This window comes from Notolabrus celidotus, chromosome 21 (assembly GCF_009762535.1).
Source record: "Notolabrus celidotus isolate fNotCel1 chromosome 21, fNotCel1.pri, whole genome shotgun sequence".
Taxonomy (NCBI): Eukaryota; Metazoa; Chordata; class Actinopteri; order Labriformes; family Labridae; genus Notolabrus; species Notolabrus celidotus.
In genome coordinates this window covers 13584829-13611901 of record NC_048292.1, presented here as the reverse complement: position 1 = coordinate 13611901, position 27073 = coordinate 13584829, and the positions used below count along the sequence as shown (strand labels likewise).

The window sequence follows — 27073 nt, the reverse complement described above, 5'->3', positions numbered from 1 at the left end:
TCGTTCACAGTTTTTATGCTATACCAGGCTAACTAGGTGTTAGCTTAAACTTTACTGAAGACACACAAAAGAGCGATATTGATCTTACTCTCCACAATAAAACGAATAAACGTATTATTTTAAAAGTCCAGACAACTCAATGCCTTGTTCTAACATCTTATAGAACCTCTTTTGTTTTACGTGTACCCTCTTCCTCTCCCCTCCTCTGTCTGATTTTACTCCTGAGTGCACTGTGGAGAATAGGGCAATGTTCTCTGAGGCTCTGGTTGGAGTGAGGGATGCAAGCTGCCGGACGTCAGACTTGTATACAGACTTAATGGAGGAGGGGGGGGATATGCTGCAGTGACCGGGGCCTTAACTGCAGAAAAGAAACCCTCTTGTGTTCACTACCCAGACAACTACAAGCCAGGCCCGGATGTTGCTATCTGTCCCGTCATTGTCTCCTCAATGTTGGCATTTTGGTTTGAATGATTGCTTTCAGTTTAGCCAAAACATTCCTCCGACACAGTGTGGAAAACACCCTTCTCCTCTTGACGTTGTTGCATTTGTTTCCTAATCTAGCTGCGTAGTTTGGTGTAAATTAGCTGGTTGCACCACATGGCCTCCAATCCCATTTTAAGGATTGATGATGGGAGTTACTCAAGTGTTAGGGAGTAGGATTTACACATCCCCAAAAATATAATTATGGGATGCTGGGAAGTGAAAACCACAGTGTATCACAGGTCCCCCACATGTTTTTGCTGCGCTTCTTTTGGAAAGCACCTTCTTCTCTTCCCACTTTGACCCTCAGCCACTCTGCGCTGAGTGGCGGTGACTGGACAGCTTTGATGTGTGACAATCGCAACGGAGGGGCGCACTCCACGCTGCTGATAGCCTGACCGAAATAGCATGTGAACGAGCACAAACATGCAACTACCTGTGAACATGTGTGTTGCCTGCTTTTCATGGAGCGAGTGTTTAGTCCACTTCCAGGGGAAGGGGTGTAATCAGTTGATGTGAAAGCATATAGTATGCAACCATGTGACACACAGAAGCCACTTTATCTCCCCCGCTGCCTGAGCTACACCAGCTATCACTCAGCGCTGGGAGGAGTGTTCACCACTGTTCACACCACAGCATTCCAGCCATAGCATCCTCTTCTCTACTGTCAGTAAACCCAAACAGCCAGCTTGACTCAGAGCACATGGGCAACCTGTAATCAAGCTTGGCCCTGATACTGGCATGTTGAAATAAATCCTCTGTTTATATCCGAGGAGAGGCCTCCCTCATGGAGCCACTTACTTGATCTTGCACAGGAAATACATAAGATGATGTTAAGCTTCAAACCGATTCCCCGGGATTAAAGATCTCCACTATCGCCCTCCACCTCTTCTCTCTTTGTCTCTTTCTCTTCATCTGTGGCAGCCTGCCCATCTCCGGGCCCCTGTGCTCTGGTGGGTTCAGTGGACTGGTATGCAGTAGGAATCTTTGGATCAAGGTGATTTCACGCTCCTCCACGTTTTCCCAGGGCTTTGGGCGCTCTCTTTTACCTCTGTGCAGGCGGCAGTGTGTGATACCGGCTGACATGTGTTATCATAGGACACATGCACTAACAGCAGCAGCAGGGTGAGGCTGCTTTATCTGTCTAACACCTCTGTTTCCCTCAAGTGTCATTCTTTGACTGTCTGGTATGGCCGGCTTCTTTGGCCTCTTGCGGTGAGACCCCCTTTGGACCAAAAAACACAGCAACCCCGGCGATTTATCAGCCTCTCCGTGAACAGAAAAAGGGATAACCCTCTGACATGAAATCTCAATTCTAAGATGAATCCTCCAAACATACAACCCCCCATCCTTTGAAGTAGAACTAATCTTGCTAACCTTGACATTCCCTCCGAGACAGTTCCCACTCTCACTTCACAGTCTGGTCTCATAATAGCGCCACAGTGCTCTTTTTTTTTCTCTCAATGAAACTCCGTATCTCATTCAGCTCTTTGGTGGCGGCTTAGAAAGGAGGAAGTTTGTGGCGTCGTTTCAGTGAGAAGTGACTTAGTTCAGCTCTTTTTTTTTTCAGCTCGACTAAAAATATGTCTACACATGATCCGATGCAGTAAAATTAGATGCATGACATTCTTTTTTTTATGCATGTGTTGATGCCTTTGATAAGAATTAGGCACTTATAGCTACGCAGAGAAAATTAGACGGAACAGAAATGGCCTTCAGACATCAAAAGCGACAGGGAGTTGACCAACTTGTGACTTCCTCTTCCTCTTTGTCTGTAATCCTACCTTTTCTGATTACATCTTGCATTAGGACAAAAAATACCCAACTCTGGAACATCCTGGAGACACCATAAGCATTCTTAGCAGATTTACTCATTCATCCTCATACTTTCATCCCTTGGCATGCCCTCATGCCGAAGGAAGTCCTTTACGGAAAACTTTTCCCTGGAAGGGGATCAACATGCTGTCCACACCCTTTGGATAAGGATGTCTGCAGCATCACACCAACTTCCAGGGATCCAGTTCATGTGGCAGGGCTATGAACTGATTAAAAACCCTGATTTAAAAGGAAGGTAATGTTCTGACTGTAGGCAGTCAAACTTTATCGTCTTGTCAGCCTTACAACAAGGAAAATCTAAAATACTGCCTTTGTGTTCATAAACAGAAGCTCACAGGGCTGTGCCTAAATCTTAAAGAAGATAATCTGATGCTAGCATGCTATTAAGCTGACTTGAATTAACAATACATTTGCTTTTCTTTTTCTTTCATATTTGTATTCATTTATTTAATATTTTGCTAGCATGGGTGCCATGCCAGAATCCCTGTGAAGCTGTGTCGTCTGGATGCAGATGTGCTTAAGATGGAAATCCTAGCATGCTAATCCTTTGCAAGGTCTTTGCAAAGTCATAAACACTAACCCGGGACTTCCACAACATCCGTGGCCAATCTGCTGCAGTCCGACTCCATGCTTTCTTGTCAACACCCACCAGTTGCATTTTCAGAACGGAGCAGGACCGACGGACAGCTAGAGTCATGTGGCCGAGGTTTTCTCATGGTAATTACTGCATCAGTGCCTCCTCCTCTCCTCCTCCATGTTGTCGGACTCTAAAAACCTCCTTGACTCCAGGCCTGGCTCCACTCATCATGACGATTTGTTGTTGTAGTAAGTGAAATACTATCTGTCGATAACGCATTGTTTTATCTGAAAATGAATCGGATGTTTTAATTTTGTTTTGGTGCCTGACTTCCTGTCCCGCTCGATCAGCTCTGTTGAGATTTATGCATCGTGCTCCGGCATCCGGCAAAAATAGAAGTCTTGCGTATCAGATCCAGAGGGCTCCAACCTGCCGGATCAGAGACGCGCAGCCGGAACGCAATGTAGTGGATCCAGTGGAAGTTTACACACTGACTAGAATAGAAACCTATCAACTCCAGTGCCGTGACGGATCGGAGACGGACCGGACACAGATCTGGTGGAGTTTGGCCGTAAGTGTAGCTGACGTTAATGAGATAAAATTAAAAGTAACATCAAGCAAACACCAAAGTATAATTTTGCTTTGTAACATTTTTATTGTACTCATTCTGGAAAAATAAATTGTGTAGGCTAATGTGTTTTTTCTTTCTTCCCTGACCAAAAATATTAGTGTAATATCATATATTCAATTACAAAAGTGTTAAGTCTTCACATCTGAATCAGTTGGATTACTTTAAGATCAAATCTTGTTTTTAAATACATTTAAGATCTCTATATTTTGAAAATTTAGCTATTATACATCTAAGCAATTTATATGGGCTTGAATTGTTTTTGTATTTTAATTACAGAATAAATAGAATACGAAATATAGTAACACATATGAAAAGTAGGAAGAGTATAATAAAAGATTAGCAGCTTAGATAGTCATAATATATACAAATGTCAAAAGTCTTCTAAGTTTGGGGGTTTTAGGTTTTAAGAGTTCTACAAAGTTTTTCTGTTGCTGCATTTCATCAATAAGGATTTTAAATACAGGTTTTACTTTTATGTCAATGTAGTGGCTACGAAGAGCCAAAAGCCACTGAGAGGCTGAGGTTGGGCCTAGTTAAGTGTTGGACAAGCTCAAAGCAAAAATCACTAATGCACAAAAAAGTAAGTTTTACCTTTTATTAACGAAAAAGGATAATCAACTCATGATAAAGGGCACAAAAGAAAATAACAAAAAATACAGAGGCCCAGCTCACCCACTCTCTCTACCTCCAAACAAAGGAAAACAGGTGGCCTAAATGAACAGAATATCCCTGTGACACATGACCCGTAAATAACCTAATTAACTGACCCCACAATAAACCATACAATAACTAAGTTTTATTTTTATTCTTAATAGTTTTATTTATTTATTTCAAATTTAGTCACTTTTATTCTACTTTATTTATTGATGTACTTATTTATTTATTTTAAGTAGAGCATCTTATGTTATTTTAATGGTTTCATATTTTAGTGTTTTATTATCTTAGAAATGTATTTTATTTTGGTGATTTTAATTTCCTGTGTTGAGTTTTAACATCTTATTTTACCTCCAGTGTTTCCTCATTAAGATATCATGAGAGCGTTTCCTCAGTTCGTTCAGCAACTTCTTTTTTTATTTATTTATTATTTTATTTTTATTGTTTTTATTACTATTGTTGCATATATTGTGTTCTTAACCTTAGGATTGTGGGGTGGGTTTGGGGTCGGGGCTGGGGTGGGATCTTTTTCTTAATTTATTCTATTAAGTTGTTTTTATGTACAGCACTTTGTGTTACAATGTCATTGTATGAAAAGTGCTTTATAAATAAAGTCTGATCGATTGATTGATTGATAACAAACAACAAAAAATAACACCACAAAAAATATACAAACAGTAAACCACCCTAAAACTCAAAATAAGATACAATAAACACTTGAATCCTTCTCCTACAGACAAACTTAAGCTACTTTTATTAAAAGATTCATTACAGAAGATTTTTGTTTTGTTCTGAGCTGCAGACTAAGCAAAACAAAGAAGCACATCTTTGTATAAAATGTAAAATTTGTAATCAAAAGCACAATTTGTAAAGTTTTCAGTCTGATATCTCACTTCATTTTAGCATACGTATTCTTAAGAAATTACAGCAGATACTATGGTGAAATAAAAAGCCCGGAAGTCAAACAAACAGTTCAGTGAGTATAGTCGGTGACAGAGCGGCTTTTATTTTGAAAGGAGCAGCCGGATGTTGTCTACCACGCTGTGTTCCTTTTGACGCCGTCTATTCTGACCGTAGAAGAAGAAGCAGCAGCACTGTGAGAGGCAGCAGGAGGACTGGAGCAAACCCAGCAGTCTCAGCCTCATGCTTCATCCAGGGCACTTCTCCTCCTCCTGTCCGCTGTCGAGACAATTGTAATGATATTTATTTATAATATTAAGCCAAAGATATAAGAATAATAAAAAAAAGGAGAGGAGGGGGAGAAGGGGGGCCGAGTCATGGAGCTTTATTGCCTGGAGTCGGACATATCTGTGAAAGCCAAGCCTGACCCAAACATCCTCTATGATGACAGAGTGCTGCAAAGTTTATTAACTATTGAGGAAAGGTTTTTACCTCAGTGCTCGTATTTCCAGCGGGTCCAGAAGGATATTCAGCCTTATATGAGACGAATGGTTGCAGGTTGGATGCACGAGGTTTGTGGACATTTTTCTGCAATCATGAAGCTAAGCTAATTATGGTTATTTTGCATGTTTAAAACCTATTTTTAGGCTCATAAACTCCATGCTGTAGTTCATAGAGAGTTGTCATGCATGTTGACCTGTTTGACAATTGAATGAGAATGACTCACCAAAGGCGTGGGAGAGTCGGAAATTCCAGCACGAAGAAAAGTCAGCTTCAAAGAAAAAGCCTATAGCTTGATATTTACATTCGTTAACACCTACAGAGTTGGTATTTATGCAAAATAGCCAACCCTTCCGACAGAGGGGAAGTTAATCTTAATTTACATGATCGAAAACTCGACACAAACTCTTTAGAAATATTTTTAATTAATTTTCTAAAACGCCTCATGCTCGCTGCTATGTTCAGGCAACATGCATGCAAACTCCACGTTCATTATTGAGGATAAAAACATCCTTACAACTTAATATTCACTTTTGGAACCGTCGGGAACTTTGTATGCAGATATTTCAATCATTATGCGCACATTTTAAATCCTCTGAATATTATTTTACAGTTTTTTTTTTAGTCGCCAAGCCCCAACAAGGAAGAGGAGTCTGCTGCTGGTGGCAAAGGGGGTTTTGCTGAGCTACTTCCTATTGAACTAATTTGTTTCTCTCTGCTTTGCCTGATTAAAGACATGTGGAGAAATACTCTTCCAACCTTTAACATATAAAGACAACGCAAGTATGGAACATGTAAGGCTAAAATACTCTTATCTTTAAGGGGTTTTGCTGCTTCAAAGAAAAAAGTTTCCTTTACTGTTAGTTTACTTCTGCATATCACCTCTACGGAAACCCAAAGTGGACAAACATGCATACATTTATTAAACTCAGTTTTCACGTGATAACAAGTACAAGTCTTGTCCTCAAGATGTTTTATGTATAATCATAAACTAAAATATTATCTTGCTTTGCTCTTGTTTATGATATCAAGTTAATTTAATTTAATGATTTTTTTTTTTAATGTTATCTTTGTAAAACAAAGCCGGTGTTCCCAATTTAACTGATAAAATTATCTCATTGTGTAAAGATTACAAAGCTTGTTTTATTGTGATAACGGATCATATCTTGGTGTAGTGACAACTAAACAATAGGCTTGTCACTCTGATAAAACAGACATGCCATGCTGTCGTTACCCACACTAACAGGCTCGATTAAAGCTGCTGTTGGTAGTCGTGATATAAACATCAGTTTGGAGAGAGATTTCGAATGTCAACACTACCCACCTTCCCTCTCTGTTCCCGTAACCCCGCCCACAAAAGATCGTTGTGCGTGTTCAATGCAAGCGACAACCTCCGGTCTCAAACTATGAAGCCAATGCTGAAGTGTTATAAACTGCAGTTCATCGAGAATCCACTTGAGGCTGGCTGCAGAAACAACGGAAACCACATAGACACCAATTCAAAAAAGACGATCTTTGCAGCATTAATAAACATGTTTACAGCCTGGTTCAAAAAAACAGATGGGTGACGTCACGGATACTACGTCCAAATTTTATACAGTCTATGGTTCTTTGAGGAAGTAGTGGCTTCCCAGCTAATCAGGGCGACGTAGTAGGGGCTGCCACTCGACCAATGAGGACGGAGGATTGGAGATAAGCTATGATTGGTCCGTCATAATGGGAACGCGGGGAATAATAACATTGCTTTATAAATAGGCATTGGAAAACACAGAGATTTCACAATAGTCTTAAATTACTTCACTTACCGATGAGTACCGATGGGTATTATGACCTTTTCTCCAAACCCAGTAGAAAATTAGTTAACTTTTTGACACCATTCCTACCAACAGCAGCTTTAACCTTTTTTTTTTTTTGTATATTTTGTGCTTTTGCACTTTTAGGATACGATTTACGGTCATTGCCCATACTAGCAGAAAAAACAAGCACAGTTGTAAACAAGCACAGTTGACAGACAGCATCTCGTAAGGTGGCGTTGTTTGGCAGTATTTTGATCTAGAAAATGGAGTTTAAGTTGTATGTAGGCTCAGGTGAAACTGGCATGCATTACCAGCACAGGCATGTGGACGTTAATGTTCAAGGGGGACGGAAGGCTGGTGGTGCTAGCTCTGCTAGTTTGGTATCATTTGCGCCAGAGGATCTTCGAGGATCCACTTGAGACTGGCTCCGGAAGTACCGGAAACCACATTGACACCAATTCAAAAAAGGCGATCTTTACAGCAGAAATAAAAACATGTTTACAGTCTGGTACAAAAGACGAGTGTAGTCTGGATAGCTCATTTCTTGATCAGCACACACTGTACGGGGGTGAATTTTTTCTAACGTGGCAATTTTGAAGATTTTGAGATTACGAGTCTTCCAATGAGAGGCACAGCTGACTTGATTGACAGGCGGGAACACTGTAGCTGTTGGCTAGGAGGCTCAAAGCCCGCCTCTTTACGTCACAATTGCTCGACAGCAGCAATATGGCTGCCGCCGCCGCCGATTGGCCTCAAAACAGCGCTTCAGAAACAGATGGGTGACGTCACGGATACTACGTCCATATTTTACACAGTCTATGGTATGGATACATGTCAACTTAGGGCTTCCGTAGAATCAATTCAATTCTATAGGAACTTAATTCGTGCACTAAAAGCATCAGTGCAAAGACAAAACATAAGCGGACAGACTAAAATATGAAGAGTAGAAGGTAAGTGAGTGCAGCTTTAAAAAGAAAACACTTAAATGAAATAAGCAAATAAGTAACAAACAAACAAACAAACAAACAAACCAATTGAAGCACCAGGACGATTTAAGGTGAAATCGGCTAGTCATAACTTGCTTGGTCTTGAACAGAATCGACCTGTATCGGCGGACTGCAGGTAGGTGTTTGTGTTGATTGTGTACAGTATGTGAAGTGTCTGACATTATTGGGGTTCCAGGTCTAGTCTCTTGCCCAATGCCAATACCAATTTGTCACCTCTCTGTGTCATTCCAGGTGTGTGAAGAGGAGAAGAGTAATGAAGACGTCTTCCCTTTAGCCATTAACTATTTGGACCGATTTTTAGCGGTGGTGGTCACACGAAAGAACTATCTCCAGCTCCTGGGGGCCGTGTGCATTTTCCTGGCTTCAAAGTTAAAGGACCACAGGCCGCTGTCAGCAGAGAAGCTCTGCATGTTCACAGACAACTCCATCACACCACGGGAACTGCTGGTAAGAGCTGGGATTTCAACCCTCTCCCTATTCATTCATTCATTCATTCATTCATTCGTGTGAGCACACAAACCCTATGTCATATTCTGGGATGATCTAATAATGTTAATGGCTGTATTGGTTCCACAGGAAGTATCCCATATTTCCTTGTAAGTGTGCACAACACAGCCACATCCTCTCTCTGGATGCATGTAGACTGAAGGAGCAAGTGATGCCACCTAGTGCCAGATATGCAGTAGAGAATCTGGATGTCTTGCTCTGCATGGATTCGGTCAGTTTAATTTAGTCATAGAAAGGCTTTTAGTGGAAGAAACAGCAGCTTAAACACTCTTCAGTCTCTCCTCCTTACATCTATAGAAGAAGTTTACAAGACAAGTATATCTCCTCGTGGCATTTACAAGAATACTTTTAATTCTTTCCTGCTTACATGCAGCTTATTCAACAAACCTGAGGAGCATGAGTCAGAGGCAAACTCAACAACTTGAAGCGGTCGTTTTAAGACACGTTTTTTTTAAGGTAAAAAAGAAAGATAACATTTGTTTCTTTACCATTTAACTTCCTGCAAATGTAAACATTTTAAGACGGGGAATCATCATATTTTCAAGCTGAAGTCGGTCTACCAACAACTTGTTTTTTCACCCCTCAAAAGGCAAAGATAAGCAAATAAACTCGCTCTCTTTTCTAAGTGATGGCTTGCTTTTTACTTTAAAGGAGGATCTGTTTGTTGCACATGATTAGGAAGTGAAAACAAAACTTTAAGTCAGACAACAAACACTTGGTGCAGCTTTATGATCTAGTTTTAAAACTGATAGACAGCTGCGTCAGCTCTAAACCATTCCGCAGTCTGAGGTAAGACCTGCTTCTTCACACAGCCCCACAAGCTCTCTCTACACATCCCCCTGTGTTCCCCCTCCACCAGCTGCTGCTGAGGGAAACGACAGTCAGTCCTCATCAGATGCTCCACATTGTCGCTAAGACTCCAGATTCCTGGATATCCTGACAGGATGCTCGGAGAAGTCGGCGAGGGGCAGTGAGAGATGTCGTAGCTCTTCCTTGTAATGAACACTCATGGGGGTGGAAGGGTGGAAGGGGGGGGGGGTGTACAGGAAGCGAGCGCATACAGCAACACCAAACCGCCACACACTGCTCATCTCACAGTCAGTAATCTTCCACACAGGCTTGGAAAGGTGAAATAAGAAAGTGTGTGTGTGTCTGGCAGGTCATGTGTTTTTAGAGTAAGTATAGTGGGACTGTCCCTGAAGGTGACTTGGTTTTGGTGTTTACTAGGTTTGCTTTTTTTTAGTGACACTGAGAGGAAGTGAGAAGTTGTATTCATCAGCATTAATTCATCAGAGTGTGACTGTGACACGCTTTTTCCGTCGACCAATCAGCTGCCTTTTCGTGCAGCTGATAATTTTTTTAGACTTTTAACAAGAGATGCAGGAGTGTTCTCCACTGACGTTGTTACCAATCAGACTGTGAGTGTGCGTCGAGAGATCACATCATACAGGGCAGGTAGGGATATGTTTTGCAGCGACTCTTGATACAATGGTTACTTCAGCTTTGGGTTGTCTTGGCTAAACTTTCCACAATTCTCTAACCAGCACTTTGGCGCTTGTAGTTCTCTGATAAATTATTGTTGCAGTATCGACTTTTCTGCGTCTTAAAGGGCTTGAACACTCATTTACCTTCTCTTAGGATACCTGTGGCAAATGTTTTACAAGCTGCTATTGTTTTATCCCTTAAAGTGATCACCATCCACATCAGTGACGCCATTTTTACTCTTTGAGGTGCTTTTCGACCAAGCGGCAACCTCCGGTCTCAAACGATGACACCCATGCAGAAGTGTTATAAACTGCAATTCATCGAGAATCCACTTGAGGCTGGCTGCAGAAACAACGGAAACCACATAGACACCAATTCAAAAAAGGCGATCTTTGCAGCATTAATAAACATGTTTACAGTCTGGTTCAAAAAACGGCTTGGCTCTATGTAGCTAATTTCTCTATCGGCACACACTGTACGGGAGGTGAATTTTTTTTCTAATGCGACAGTTCAGGAGATATTAAGATTACAAGTTTTTGCCCAAATAAGGACATGACTGACTTGGCCTCCGGACGGGAACACATAGCTGTTGGCTATGAGGCTCAAACTCCGCCTCTTTAGGTCACATTCTGCCTGGTTGAGTTCCGCTTTTACCAATATGGCTGCCGCCGCCGCCGATTAGCTTCAAAACAGCGCTCAGGAACAGATGGGTGACGTCACGGATACTCTGTCCATTATTTATACAGTCCTATGTTTTCGACCCAAAGTTCCAGGAACTAGGAGTTCCCTCTGGCTCATTGTTGTCTGCTTTTCGTCCACAGGCTGAAGTCCTGGGAAGATTATCCAAAATCAGGCTGATTACGTTAAAGTCTTTGCACTCCACCGTTAGTCAAGTGGGTGGCGGTAAGAAAAAGACGAATGACCATCTAACAGAGATGGTGCAATTACAGGGCGACGGATAGATCAGTGTCATCATTTGTGCGACACAACAGTTAGCCTTTTAGCATGGAGGAGATATTCGTTTTTGATCATTCTTTATGGATTTGTTGAACCAACCCTTGAAAGGAGACAAGCGTTGATTAAAAAAAGTGGATTCATGACACTTGAATTGCTCGACGTGAATCAAGCAGACGGGTTTAAGAAGCCATTGAAGAGATCAAGCGAGATTTTATAGTGCCGCTGGGCACAAAGAAGATAAATGATACTACGCTCCCAGACAGGGCCTAAATTTAGACCCTAGTTCCCGTGGTCAAAAAGCACATAGTTCCTTAAAAAGTCCCTAGTTCCCAGGAAAGGTTCCTGCAGTTGAAAACCACCTTTTACGGACATTTATTGAACATTGTTTTACAGGATTCATAAATAATCCAATATTCCCTTTATCAGGCAGATCTATATTGTGTATTCGTACTGAACACACCCCAAAATTATCTTCATGCTTTTCATATTTGCATCTGTACACCTGTGGCATACTTAAGGACGTACATCATTAATCTTCACTTGGCCATATCACAGTGATGTCATCTTTCAGAGGCCTTCTTAAGAAATCACAGGAGCTCTGAAGGAATGATACATTTTGCAATTTGCCTGAAGGTGTCAGATGTGGTCATGGAGTCATCCGACATCATGATCTGGATTTTTTTGTAGACCACAGTCACAATAGATCACTTTATTGGAGTTGTGACAAGATAAAAAAATGTAGTGTTTAAAAGGCGTCACAGATCTCTGCTGATAGTTTGCTGCAGTTGGGCTTCTATTATGAGATAACTAACAAGGATGTATTGATACAAAGTTAAGACTAAGAGCAAAGTAAGGTGGGGTTTACTGTAGGACAAGACTTGTGTGTATTCATACCTATTGTCTTGTGATCATCTTCAATAAAACGGACCTAAAAACAAGTTATTCAAACCCTGGATTCAAACCCATCTCCTTTTCCCTGAAAATGGTGTCGGCGATCACTCTGATTAGGTACAAACAGAGTCTCCATGGATATATTTTATTAGTTCTGTATTTTATCCGAATCAACCTTTGACTGGTCGAAGGTTTTTATGGGTTCTGCATATGTTATTTGACATTCTCTGCATCTTAAAACAAGAATCTGTGCTCCAGTTTTCACGTGTACATGCAGCTCGACTTCTTTAAAGAGCAGTGACATCCTCTTTCTTGCTCTTCAGAATACTGCAGGCTGAACAGGAAAACATTAAACCTCAGTGGAATTAGTTAAAAAGAAAAAAAAAGTCGACTCAACAACACAGGAAATTAAATCATGAAATGCGTCCACCTCCCTCGCTTGTACACGAGCTGCCTGCATGAAAGACTCCGCTCACTGCTGCTGCTGCTGCTGCTGCCCCTTGCAAGTTTGCAAGCTCACTGTAGCTGTTTGAGGCTTGTGACAGGAAGGAAAGGGGCTTGCTGTCTCATTGGCAGAGCTTCTGAGCAGGGCAAAGCTTGTCACATGCTGGCGATATGAATACAAAGGGATGCGAGGAATGAGAAAGGCATGCAGATAATGAGATACAGCGAGGGGAGATAAAGTGGAGAAATGTTGCTCTCCTTGCAGAGCCATTTCCTCTGGGAAAAGGGACGGGCTGTGATCTTTTTTTCAAGGTCAATGGAGGCATGGCGGCAAGCCATTTAACCCTGTGTGGGTTCTGATCTAACTCTTTTACTCTTTTTCTTTCAGGAGTGGGAACTGGTCGTGCTGGGGAAGTTGAAGTGGAACATGGCGTCGGTCATCCCTAATGATTTTATAGAGCACATCGTACGCAGGCTGCCCCTTCCTAAAGACAAGCTGGGGATGGTGCGAAAACACACGCAGACATTCATCGCCCTCTGTGCCACAGGTAACTCATCCATGTGTCCCTCTCTGACACGCTCACTCTAAGCTGCCTCGCACTGGAATATTCCCACACACACACACAAACATTCTCCCATCATGAGTCATCTGTGACCTCTTTCTTCTCCTCTCTCTGCTTATCCACTCTCGTCTCTCCACAGCTTGTATCGAGCCCTTTTTTTTCTCCCCCCGCAGCTGCTTGAAGTGGTAATTTCCATATTTCTCCGCTCAGTTCCTGGGAAAACGCCTATCAGCGCTTTGTTTAGATAACCCACATACACCGTTAACGATAGTGATTGTATCATACTGTATCTAGTGCTGCATTAGCACATGACTCAGGTGCAGCTGAACTCCCTCACTCCTCACCCTGTATTGTTTGTTGACAGGGAGACTTCCAGATTTTTAAAAAGTCAGGGCAGTGATCCAGTGATCTTCCTTCCTCCTCCCATCCTGGCCTCACGTCCAAAATAAACCAGAGACTCTGGAGGAGCGCAAACTCAGATGTCCCCTCAGGCCTCTCCTGAAGCGCATTTTCAAGGCATTCCTTTGCCTATACTTGGGATCTCTCTAATATTTTCATATCCTGGACAGAAACACCGGTTCCAGTCCTCGTAATACACAAAGTGCAGCACCACCCTGTCATCTGCAACCTCCTATAAACCGACGTGATGAAGGGACGCCACTTTAGCGTTATTCAGTCACTTGTTTACTCGAGCTGGTTATAGGGACTAAAGACTCCTTCTACAATGACTCTCGTGCCCTGTTTAGCACAGTTTAAGTGTCACACTTTTTCTTTTTCAAACATGGGTGTGTTTCAGTGGTCGCCTCTGCTATTCATAAGCAGCTGCTTCTACCCGAGCACAAAGCAGCCGCAGTGGGAGAAAAAAGCGAGGCCTGCTGTGGTCGTGCAGTAATGTAAATGTTTGGAGTTTTATATGGACTTGAGATGTTATTCTTATGATGGAGCAGCTCCTCCTATGGACAGCTGCTCCATGAAGGAGAAAGATGGGCGTAATGAAGCAGGCGGGCCCCCCAGGGTTCAATCAGAGCTATTAGGGCCACCACCACCACGGCTGGTTTCACCGGGATATGGCTATGTGCTGGGGTTGGACTCAGCAGTTGCAAATGCCAAGCCTCGGCCCTTTTTAAGATAAGCACTGGTCATGTTCATGTGCTGAGACCGGAAGAAGCTCGTGAATTGTATACGTGGAAAAACCTCCAGGGGCTGCATTCACAAAACATCTTCTAAGCATCTTCTTGTCCTAACTGGCCAAGTTTGGGGAATCTCCTGACTTTAGGAGTCCTACATTTTTGGGTGAGTTAGTCACTAAAACTCTAAAAAAGATGCAGCTGTGTCTTTTGAAAGTATATTGTGATAGTGTGCAATCTTACCAAACCAAACAGATGGAAACAACCAAGTGAGGGTTGGGTTGTGCTCTTAGGGGAAAGTTTCTCACAAAATCATGTCTGGATTGTAAAAAGCTTAAAGCTGGTTATAAAAAAGAAAGAAAGGAGACTATATTTGTTAAATGTGTGGGAAACAGGACAGAAGTTAAAGCTTATTGTTGTCACGGCCACTCTTTCAAATTTGACATCAGAAACAGAGAGCTTTGCAACATTTCAAACCGATTGACTGTATATAAATATGGACAACGTGCCTCCATCTCCACCCATTGTAAAGAAAAAAGTGATGCCAAAATACAGCTTAGTTAGTGCTGGTGAGGCTAAGGCATGCGCAGAAGCAATATTGCTGGTGAAGCTGTGGAATTTACTTCACACCATAGACTCTATAAATAATGGACATAGTATCCGTGACGTCACCCATCTGTTCCTCAGCGCTGTTTTGAATCCAATCGACGGCGGCAGCCATATTGGAAATGCGGAACTCAACCAGCCATAGTGTGACGTAAAGAGGTGGAGTTTGAGCCTCCTAGCCAACAGCTATGTGTTCCTGTCCGGGAGTCAAGTCAGTCATGTCCTTATTTGGGCAAAAACTTGTAATCTCAATATCTTCTGAACCGTCATGTTAGAAAAAAATTCACCCCCGTACAGTGTGTGCAGAGAGATTAGCAACGTAGAGCCAAGCCGTTTTCTGAACCAGGCTGTAAACATGTTTATTAATGCTGCAAGTATCATCTTTTTTGAATTGGTGTGTATATTGGTTTCTAGTGTTTCTGCAGCCAGACTCAAGTGGATTCTCGATGTATTGCAGTTTATAACATTTCCGCATGGGCTTCATAGTTTGAGACCGGAGGTTGCCGCTCGCCTCACACCCATTACACCCCCACCCCAAATAAAAACAGACATTTATCGCACTAAGTTAGCATCATGGAGTCTCATGGTAACCAAAGGTTTAATGACGATGTAAAAAACGCTAAAGGAGACACAACAGAACTGTCAATCATGACATCACATCCACTCATTTTAACATCAAATAACTAATTCAAATTATATTTTTCGGGGGGAAAAAAACACTGAACATGACTCAGCTTCATACCAACTAATTGCCGTAACAGGAAATATGTTTCAGAACATTTTAAACGTGTATTTTAGTTTTCTAATTTGACCAATGTTCCATCGGTTATAATGGAGGAGGCGGGACTTATGACCTCAACTGCAGCCAGTCACTAAATGAGGCTCTTTATGTTTTTGGCGTCACTTTTGGGGAGCTGTTGTACTGTCCTGATTAACTAACAGGACCTTTAATTTTATACGTAGAATATACGTACATCTTTTCCAAAGCAACATAATGCACTTAAAGCTAGGGTTGGTAGTCACGGAAAACTAGCATGAATTTGAGATATTTTTAGACTCTGATCCAGACTAAAGTCCTAAGCAAAGCACCTCATCGGGTCAGATGAAACAGGCCTGAGGTCGAGTGAGAGGGGCGGTAAATAGAGGCTGGGGAAGCAGAGGCAGGGGACGCACAGGAGGCGGGCAGAAAGGCAGGACGGGATTTGATAGGTTTCATAATTTGGCTCCTGGTGGCAGGGATTGGTTGGTGTTTCCCAGGTTTACTCTGGCTGTAGATGGTGGAGATTTGCTCTTTTTTAGGAACACATTAGGTATTGATTGCCATCAGGACAGAAAGATAATTTTAACCAGTATAACAAAAAGTGTATCTAAATCTGACTACCAACCCCAGCTTTAACTGACAGTATTGCATAGCTACAGAACATAAAGAGGCTACATATCAGACTACTTATTAAGGAAAGTAAGCATGTCCACATGGTCGGAAGGCAGTCGGCGGCCAGTCGGCTGCAGAAAACACCCGCTCAGATGGCGCTGATGTTGCTGACATACATATACTGTGGCATGCTAGCTTTGCCCGCCCGGGAAATCTCTGCATTGACTTCAATCAGTCTGCCGGCTTTGTATCCAACAGTGTGGTCCCATAAAACTTTCATGTCCGCAGCTGTTGTGCATGGTTACCCCCAAAAGAGCTTGCAGAGACCGTCTGTGCGCAACTTTGTTAGCCTGTTGGTTTGCATGTAAACATACTTTAGATTTAAAACACCTCCTGGGCAGCTGATATAGTACAAGACCACACGTTGTTTATCTGTACTTGATAGAAAAACAGGAAAAAATGCGTGTACGAAACTTTCCAAACAATCCATAACTCGATTAACTATTAACATCCCTAGAACACATTTAGCTGTTCAAGCTTTCTTGATGATCATGTGTATCAGTATGGCTCTTGCTATCAGGTCCTTTAGGATCAAGCCATAGACACAGAGTCAACCAGGCCCCCTGCATCCCCCCTGATTCATCTCATATGCTCTGTAAAAGTTTCTATGCAAATGTTTTAAGAGGAAGCTTGTAGCTGGGAACAGTAAGTACTATTTAGGAAGGATCCTAGTGATCAGACAAGATACTCTTGGAGTACAGCTCGGGGGATTTCCTATTGAAAAAAACAAAGTCAGTTGAGTCTGATAGAGGCTTTCATTCACAGTCACATCATGAGCTGTTTAAAAGCAGCTTCATCTCTGCAATGAGGAGGTGTTCTCCCCTTTTCCGCCTCCTCGATCCAGGCCTGTTGTCGCTTAAGCTTTTTAGACTTGGATATGTACTGGGGGGGGTTGGTTCCTGGAACTCATTGAGGGAGTGGGAGGATTCCTTCTCTGCTTTTCTAATCAGAGCTGAAGTTTCTACGTCGGAAACCACACAGGTTACACGGTGCAGCTACGTCTGTCGCAATCCAGACTGTGGGAAGGTGAGGGGACAGCTGAGGAGGATACATCTGGGAGAGAATCAGATGTTCTCTCCTCTCATACTTCCTCTGGCCTGGTTTACAGTGTAACGGCTACAAATGTGATTTCCGTTCACCACAATGGCCTCGAGCTGCTGCTTGACTAATTGCGCATTAATACCCTTTCCTCTTCCCCTCACCAGATGACCGCCTCGCTATGAATCCTCCTTCCATGATCGCCACAGGCAGCATGGGAGCCGCCATCTGCGGCCTGCAGCTGGACCACGCCGACCAGAGGCTGAGTCGAGATAACCTGACGGACCTGCTGGCCAAGATCACCAACACAGAGGTGGTGAGTACGAGAGCGGGGAGTGAACCGCGAACCTGCCAAGAGCAATCACTCGGTCCTTTTAGTGCCTCGATACAATGCGTTCTTGAGGATTTTCATTGCAGCATCTCACGACAGCAGAATAAAAGGCCCTTTAGTAAACAACTGTGATGACTTCAGTAGTGGCAGATTGAAGCGATTTACTTTTTCATGGAGAGAGAGGCAGAGCGAGCTTTTTGGCTCTTGGCTGTGGAGCCAGACTGCTGCTATAAAGAGCAGCGGCAGAGGGAATGGCTTCTTAAAACTCAGAGCCCACATTCTTGTGGTAGGACACATGCAATTTCTTAGCATGGCTCCGACATTAGCTGCGTGCCCCTCCTGGTGGAGGAATATGTTTGTAATGAAGTGGAGCAGCGTCTTTTCCAGAGCAAAGGCCAACATGGGAACAAAAAGTTATTCAAGACGAGTCATTTTTATATTTTCAATGACTGCATTCATATAAGTACATATATACAAGTCTTTGATGCACTGTTTTGGCTGCAAAGCGAGATCAAATTTGTTGTGAATTGGCACCATATAGATTAACATTGATTGGTTAATTAATTGATTATTCGTCCCATTTGGGGCGCAGGGTAGCTGGAGCCTATCCAAGCTGTCGTTGGTTGAGAGGCGGGGTGAACCTCTGACAGGTTTCCAGCCAATCGCGGGGCTCATGACTAGGGGTGGGCACATAGACTGTATAAAATATGGACGTAGTATCCGTGACGTCACCCATCTGTTTGTGAAGAGCTGTTTTGAGACCAATCGGTGGAAGCAGCCATATTGCTTCTGTCGAGCCACTGTGACGTAAAGAGGCGGAGTTTGAGCCTCCTAGCCAACAGCTACAGTGTTCCCACAGGCAGCTGTGCCTGTCATTGGAAGATTAGTAATCTCAATGTCTTCGAAATTGCTGCATTAAAAAAAAATTCACCCCCCTCACAGTGAGAGCCGATCAAGAAATGAGCTATCCAGACTACACATCTTTTGTACCAGGCTGTAAATATGTTTGGTTCTGCTGTAAAGATCGACTTTCTTTGCACATTCATGTGTATGTGACTTCTGGTACTTCCGAAGCCAGCCTCATGTGGATCCTCAATGAAATGCAGCTTATAACGCTTCCGCATTGGACTCATATTTTTAGACCGGAGGTTGCCGCTTGGGTGGGAATCGAAAACCGGTTCCAATTGATCAATTCCATCGGAATTGTACATCTCAAATGTTATCGATTCTTCTTAACGATTAATTTCCCAGCACAACGTCACGTCACGTCATGGTACGTTGTATTACATCACACACTGTGCGACGCAGAACTCCTAGATGCAAATACCTCAAATATGCTGAAGCAATTGTCGACTCAGCCTCGAAGCTTGGGGTTTGCGTCAGGCAAAGTGGAGAAGGGTTCCATGTGAACATGTTCTTGTCGGAGAGGCGAACCCCCACCTACCTCTCCCCTTTTGGAGTCGTGATGCTTTCCCTCAGGCTCCAGGGGCCACGTCCGGACTCAAACGGCCGAAAATGAGGCACCAAGAGCGGGTAAAATACCTCTGCATGACCCCCGGAGGAAAAGCGTTTTTCCTCTCTAAATTCAAAGTCTTTTCATCTAGTCCCGAGGGTCCACGTCCGGACTCACGCGGCAGAGAATGAGGTCAAACTATTGTTCAGTATGTTCAAGTTGAATATGTTCATGTTCAGTCTTGTGCAGACATAATTCTGAAAAAAATTTAATGGTTCCTTTTGGTGCTGAAGACTGTGTAGAACTACTTAATTTCCCCTCAAAAAAATACTCAGGAATCGTTAGGAGAATTAATAAGGAATTGGATGATAGCAGAATCCACAATGGCATTGACATTGATAAAATCTTATCAATTCCCACCCCTCCTCATGACAGACAAACAAAAATAATTGAATATGAACATAAGTGCAGACGTGTGTGTCACTTTTCAATTTTCGGACACGATTATAGGCAGGGACAGTGCTGAGGGTCTTCCTTTGGAGGGTTTGATGCCTCAGAGAAGAGATGGATGGAGGAGGGGCAGAGAGCACAAATTAAGTGTGGGACACGTTTGAGTACCGTCTTCCACACCACAGATTTGAAAGACAGCGGTGCTCCCTCATAAGACTGCCTCTCCGCACAGCTCGCTCTGTTAAAGTGAAGCTTTGTTTATACTTCTGTGTTGAGCCTACGCCGTAGTAGCGGACATGGTCGTGAGCACCAAATACTTGTGCGTCGTTGTGTCTGCATCACTCTGTAATATTCCGCCGAAGCGCTTGTAGTTAGTGTTATTTCTATGCTAGTCTGATCGCCTGTTTCCGGTCCCGCTACCCTTTTCTGCTTGGGATAGAGAGGAGATTTAGGAGGAGGTGGATGTATGGTGATTCCAGAAATGTTGTAAATGCAGGATGTACGAAGCTGAATAACTCAAGGAAGCTAGTAAGACACAAAACTGAAAATAGTGCAGTCACAAGCGCAAATTAGACCGTGTATTAAGAAGTGTGACATCCCTAGTTTCTACATATATTGCATATATTTAGTAGCAATTTCTAATTTGAACTGAATTGAACTGTAGAGTTTTAAAAAGAAAACAAATAGGCCTCTATGGCTTTGCCATAATAAATTGAGGTAGATGTCCGTCTAACATGAGTCTGGTTCTGCTCGAGGTTTCTGCCTGTTAAAACGAAAATTTTCCTTGACGCTGTAACTAGCTAAATACTTCAAAGTGCTCTACTCATGGTGGATTAAAATGAGATAAGACTGAGTCTTATCCTTTCTTGATGTTGGTCTTTGTTAATAATTCAACATAGAGTACGGTGTAGACCTGCTCTGTTTGTCAAGCTTCTTCAGATAACATTTATTGGGATTTGGCGCTATATAAATAAAGATTGATTGATAAGCAATAGAACTTGCATGCCTTCATGTTGAGCTTTAATTATTTCAAGTTGACGTAAGTGTTCTTCTATGAAAAGCTATAGTTTGTACTGTGTGTCTGAAATGTATGAATACCTATTTCAATACGCAGCCATCAGCACAAACATTCAAAGTAGCCATTTATTGGACAAGTAGTTATTTCATGCTGCACTGCACACAGACAGAAAAATACAATACGTCATATTTCTGCCAGAGTGTGCTCTCATTGTGAAACTGAGTCATTGTTGAACCAGCTCAGACGCAAGGAGATCCAAAAAAGTCCAAAGCCAGTGCTCCACAGAATCAACACGTATGCCTCTTTAGCTTGTGGTTACATCTCCAAGGCAACAAGGGCCCCGCAACGCAGCCGTCACAACAGGCGCTCCGACTGCAGCCCATCGGGTTCCAATTATCCGTACATTTCAAAGGAATGTTGGCCTCTTTGCGAGCCTTGCTCCATTCTTTTAAGAGTCCTGCAGCCGGCCCAGCGAGGCAGACCTCCCACATCTTCCTCACAGACCTGCGGAGAGACAGACAGACGGACAGACAGACCGAGAGAGAGAGAGGATCTCATTTCACAAGACAAGTTGTCCAAAAACATCCGGTCCCAATGTCCTATATTCTGTTTTACACCCAAACTCAGAGGGTCAGGGTGCAGTAGGTCAAAGCCATTTCCTCTAGACCGCCGCATGGGACTGACCGTGCTGTAAACCCAAAGGGGGGTATGTGGGGGTTGAGGGGTTGGAGGAAGGGAGTCCAGAATCCAGAGCCGCCAATCTTTTCCCTGAGAGACCACAGGGCTCTTTTTTAGGCCCCTGTACAGTTCATACCTCAGACACGCACAGGTCTCGTGTCAGAGGGAGTCCTGTACCCACCGTGTAGCTCTGCGCTCTGTGTTGTGCTGGTACCCATTGTTCTGGTCATGATGCAGACAGGACCACCTACCTCAACACACATAATTCCCTGCTGGTATTCAGTGCATGTGACTGTAGCACTTGAACAACTTGAACATCAGATGAGATGAAATTTCAGATTTTTTTTGCACACTAATGTCTACGTACAGGTGCAAATATTACAGCCTCTGGTGTTCTTGCATTTATCAGTAATGTTACAGTTTTAAAGACTCATTTAATTTTACTTCTTGTGCTGTTTTGTGAAGTTTGAATATAAATGTTTATGTCTTATAAACAGAAACTCATATATTCTCTATATCTTGTGTAGATATAATTAAAGACAAGTTATTTGCATGTGACAACTTACTTTCTCTTTCTTGTTTTGGTATTTTAAAACTCCTGTTTGGAGTTTTTCTGACAGAGAAATTGATACCAAGAACTACCAAAGAGACTAGCGCTCAAACAATTCCTCGAATACAATGAATATATTGATTTAAAAAAAGCATTGAGGTAATTATTTTAATCAAGGCCTTGTTTAAAGCAGACTTAATTGGCTTAGTAACAAGATAAGTCAACCATTTATTATTACTGCAAAAGGGAAGTTTGCATTGTTACAGCAGTAATGGGAAAAGTACATTTAATGAAAAAATTGCTGAGCACACCACATTTCTTATTCGATTACTTGATTAATTGCCAGAATAATCGAATAATTGAGTACCGAAATGTTTGGTTACTGCGGCCCTAATTAAGTAAACAGGAAATGAATAATAAAATAAAATAAACTGGAAAAACAGTTTACAATAATGGACAAAATCAGCAAAGCGCTAAAAGGCCCCCCTTTGTAAAAAAAAAATAGCTGAGAATGCAACATTTCTTATTCGATTACTCGATGAATTGCCAGAATAATCGATGGACTTCTCGATTACTAAAATGTCCAGTCACTGCAGCCCTATAGAGACCGAAATTAAGTAATCAGAAAAACTATTTACATGATAAAGGACAAGATCAGCAAAGTACTAAAAGGCACCACTTTGTAAAAAAATATTTGAGAATGCAACATTTCTTATTCGATTATTCGATTAATCGCCAGAGTAATCAGTACAATACTGGAGTACTAAAATGTTTGGTTATTGCAGCTTTAAGAAAAGCAAAAAATAAGTAATCAGAAAAACAGTTTATACAATAAAGGACAAGATGAGCAAAGTAATAAATGGCACCACATTATTTAGAAAAATTGCTGAGCAGGTGCGCTGGTGGCCTAGCGGTCTAAGCGCCCCACATACAGAGGCTACAGTCCTCGTCCCAAAGGTCGCCGGATCGACTCCCGGCAGATCGACCATTTACTGTATGTCTTCCCCCCCGCTCTCTACTTCCCACATTTCCTGTCTCTCTTCATCTGTCCTGTCCAATAAAGGCGAGAAAAAGACCAAAAACATATATCTGTAAAAAAATTAAAATTTCTGAGCATGCAACATTTCTTATTCGATTAATCGAATAATTGCCAGAATAAATCAAATAATCGATTACTAAAATGTTCGGCTACTGCAGAGACCAAAATTAATTAATCAGAAAAACAATTTACCCAATTAAGGTCATCAACGTGATAAAAGGCACCACGTTCAAAAAAAATAGTGTGCAAAATTTCTTATTCGATTTCTCGATTAACCGCCAGCATAATCGAGTAATTGAACAATCAAAATGTTCGGTTACTGCAGCCCTAAGAGACCCAAATTATTTAATCAGAAAAGCTATTTACACAATGACAGACAAGATTTATAAAGAGATAAAGGGTACCACTTTGTCCACATGGGGTGCCAAAATCACAAACTGAACATTCCTCACAGGAGCTTTAAGTTTAACTCTTAATGTTTTAAAACAGGCGCTAGAACATCCAACTGTCTCATGAAGCAGGAGGTGTGACTGTGGCATTAAGAACTCGTGAGATTGTTTGGTCTGTGTTCAAAACCCTAACCTGTCTGAAGAGCATTTGACCACTAGCAGAGCTGTAACTGAAGTACGTATGAGTGTAATAACATCTGACCCTCTATTTGTTCCAGGACTGTTTGAGAGCTTGCCAGGAGCAAATAGAGCGTGTGCTGGCCACCAGCCTGCAGCAGGGCCAGCAGTGCCGTCAGGAGTCGGTGATCCGAGCGGGCAACAAGGCGAGGGAGCAGCAAGACCAGTCAAGCACCCCCACAGACGTACGGGACATCAACTTATGAAACCGCCCGGCTCTCACACACACACACACCACTCATGGCAGTCAACCAATGAACTAACAGGAGCTAAAGGAGGGGGGCGTGGTCTGCCAGTACCAGGACGCGACATGAGTGATGGTGTGACAATCGATGAACTTTTAGATGATAAGAAATTTCTAGTTTTTTCTCCTTCGTTGCCCCGTTCATACATGGCTGGGTGTACTTTCATGTAATCCTACGAGCTATTTAAGAAATCGTTAAAAACTTGATAGTGCCTAAGGTCTCCCAGAACGGGAACCTGAATATATTTTCATACTTGAAAAAAAAAATAGCATAATTTTGTGAAATATACATATTTCCTTTGATACAACCTAGCATAAAATTATATTAAAGTTAATGTATATTTAGCTAGCATTTAGTTATGTTACTCTTTTATCATCTTTAGCGAGCAGTTATCAATCCACAGATCGATCGATCAAGTTTTATTCTCAACTCTGATTCAGACGCATTTTTTTTTCCTTGCGAGATCTTCTCACAGCAGTGATTTTAAAAAGATGATATCACAGTACATGGCATTTAAACCAAGCTGATATCCAACCAGAGGAGTGCTACTGTAGCTAGCTGCGACCTCTCTATGTATCATACTGTGCACCTGTAGCACTAATAACTATTTATGCTGAAAAAAAGCAGAGGCCGGGAGTGGGCTGGGCCCGCTCACAGAGGAACGAGCATGAGAAGGGCTGTGAGGTCTTGAGCGGAGGTTACTGTAAGATATGAACAGAGGAGACTTTTGACCGTCTTGATTTCACTGCTACATCCACAGTTTGTTCAAAAAAGGATCATATGCACATGTATTGTCATTCAGATAGGCTACATTATTGTTGTTCTGTTCTTGCTCTGGCTTGTTAAAGAGTGATTCAACGGTTTGATGGATGGTTCGCAGAGGAGTTTGAGCTCAGCTGAGCAGTTTTGACGTCGTGTCAGAAGAGGAAAAAGGATGATTTTGCAAGTTTGAGAGGAAATGAGCGCAGTTCTGAGGATTTTTCAGGAGTCATTTTGAGGAAAAGAAACGCATGTGGAAGTGGGGGAAGTCTGGATTGTTTGTTGATAGCGAAACAGCGAGGGAAGTTAACTTAAGCTATATAACGTTTCTGCAGTTGCAAGATACTTGAGTGACACACAGGCGGAAGAGGAGGAGGAGGAGGAGGAGGAGGAGGAATCCCTGATGAGGTTTCTCCTGTTATCATTTTGTCATGATTATTTTTTTTTTATTTGAGAGTGGGCGGCTTGGAACATTATCGATGCACTTTTAAAAACACACTCCTTAAGATTGGTAAGGGGATGGTGGTTGAGTAGAGTTCAGTGGGGTTGTTAGGGTCATTTTGAAATTCTTTTTTTTAAGTTATTTGATTTTTTTCGGGCTGGATTCCCATGGGGTAACGCACATTGTCTTGAAAGCTACGCCCCGATAGGTAAGTAGAGGTAGGATAATTGGTGTAATAGTTTAAACTAAGAAAAGCCGAGTCGCTTGTAGACTTCGTTTTTTTTTCTTTTTTTTGTTCATACGATTATTTAACCTTGAACTTGAATTTTTTCTTTATCCATAGCCAAAACCTTCCAACAGTTCTTTAAAGAGTTAAGAACATATTGTCTCCTACATATACTCTTCCTTGTTTTGCTCTTTTGATGTAAGCGTCTTTCTGATCTGAAGTTTTTTTTTCTTTCGTTGTACATTCGTAGGTTTCGGGTTTACACGGTGGGAAAGTGTGACTGTATATTACCAATTCTTCCATGTGCAGAAATCCTCATTACGTTTTAGAAAAGAAATGTAGTTTCTAAATTGTATTTGTGCATGTTCTGTTCTGTTGTCCAAAAGCCAAATGTTTCTCCGTAAAAAAAAAAATGCTTTAAACAGAAAAAAATGTTTATGCTTTTAAGGGTTTGTGTATAATTACAAAAGAGATAATTCCAAAGTGACAAAACTAGATTATACACATCATTCTCTTGCTGCTATGAAGCTTTTTCTTTTCTAGTCTTACACAAAGATGCCTTATTGTGATTCACTTGTGTGCTGCTATATTATGAAATGTCAGATATGTAACAAGTCTTTTTTTTTTTTTTTTTTGCTTCTCTGTTGTATGTGTACGTCACAGTTTGGTGCGGGACTGGAAGTACTCGTGTTTATTGATCTGTTTGATTAGCATGTTTTATTCTTTTATTGTTTCATTTGTATCTTTATATTCTATCATACTCTTGCTGCTTCTTTGTTATGTTCGTGTACCTCAGGTTAATTTGGATGGATAGAGCGAGCGCTCATCTCGCATTACCTCATCAAAACTTCACATCACACACGTTGTTTTCACTCTGAATTTATTGGACGGGTTTCACTTTTTTTTCTGTCTGGATGAGAGGAAAGAAGGTGCTTCTTCTCTTGAAATCAAACAATGTCTTCCACTGTGCATTTATGAGTGCCTATACTATAATATAGGGTACTTCATATAGGTAAGTCAAGAAGCAGCCTGTGCTGTATGTTATACGTGTAACAGAAAGACAAAAAAAAAATGTTGTTTTTTTTCCTTCTTGGGAGTTTCATCAGCAAGTTTTGATCGGTTCATTGGAGTCAAATGAAATGTTTATTTTTTGAGGTACCCATTTGGTCGAATTTTAAACCACAGGAATGTTTTGTCATTGTTCAGTGTGGTTGTTATTCCAAACTCCTCTCCCACGATTCCCATGTGCAACCACACAGCGTACCTCAAATATTTCTCATCAATAAAATTGGCCAAAATCATTTCACTTGTTTGTTTTTCTTCCTCGGACACTACGCAGACTAATAATCCATTTAATACATGTCTCTTAACAGTATGTGGGGTCTTACCTATCTTTTGCCACAAGAGGGAGACTACACCAATGAAAAATGAGAGAACATGTAAAAGGACAAGAACTTTTCCAACAGAAAATAATCATAGGGAAAAAGAGATGAGTGTATTATAATAAAATAATAATAAACTTTATCATATAGCACTTTTCTTAACAAGGTTACAAAATGCTTTACAACAAAAAAGCAGAGAATTACAAAGCATAAAAAATGGTGCAAACAGGGGGAAGAAAAAAGATAAAAGCAAAACAAGATATCTGAATGCAGAGCAAATTCAAGAATTAGGGGTGGAGAAATGCCTTCTTATATAAAAGTGTTTTTAGTGAAGATTTAAAAGCAGTTCAGGTTGTGGACTGTTTAATTGTCAGTGGCAGGGAGTTCCATAAACTTGGAGCTCTGATTGAAAAGGTCACCTTTTGTTTGAAGGCGGGATCTT

At 41.7% G+C, this 27073-nt stretch overlaps 1 protein-coding gene and 1 long non-coding RNA gene across 2 annotated transcripts; one reads left to right on the top strand and one right to left on the bottom strand.

The window, feature by feature from the left end:
* Window positions 1–4962: 4962 nt before the first annotated feature.
* On the bottom strand, window positions 4963–6060 carry LOC117805222. Its single transcript, XR_004629373.1, has 3 exons — window positions 5806–6060; window positions 5571–5666; window positions 4963–5357 (listed from the first exon to the last, which is right to left on the bottom strand). It is a non-coding gene; the product is annotated as an uncharacterized LOC117805222 (long non-coding RNA).
* LOC117805221 (G1/S-specific cyclin-D2-like) lies at window positions 5240–26550 on the top strand. Its single transcript, XM_034673894.1, has 5 exons — window positions 5240–5650; window positions 8614–8829; window positions 13055–13214; window positions 17600–17748; window positions 23619–26550. Exons 1-5 carry the CDS (start codon window positions 5456–5458, stop codon window positions 23781–23783), a joined length of 885 nt encoding a protein of 294 aa, XP_034529785.1. The 5' UTR covers window positions 5240–5455; the 3' UTR covers window positions 23784–26550.
* Window positions 26551–27073: the final 523 nt, after the last annotated feature.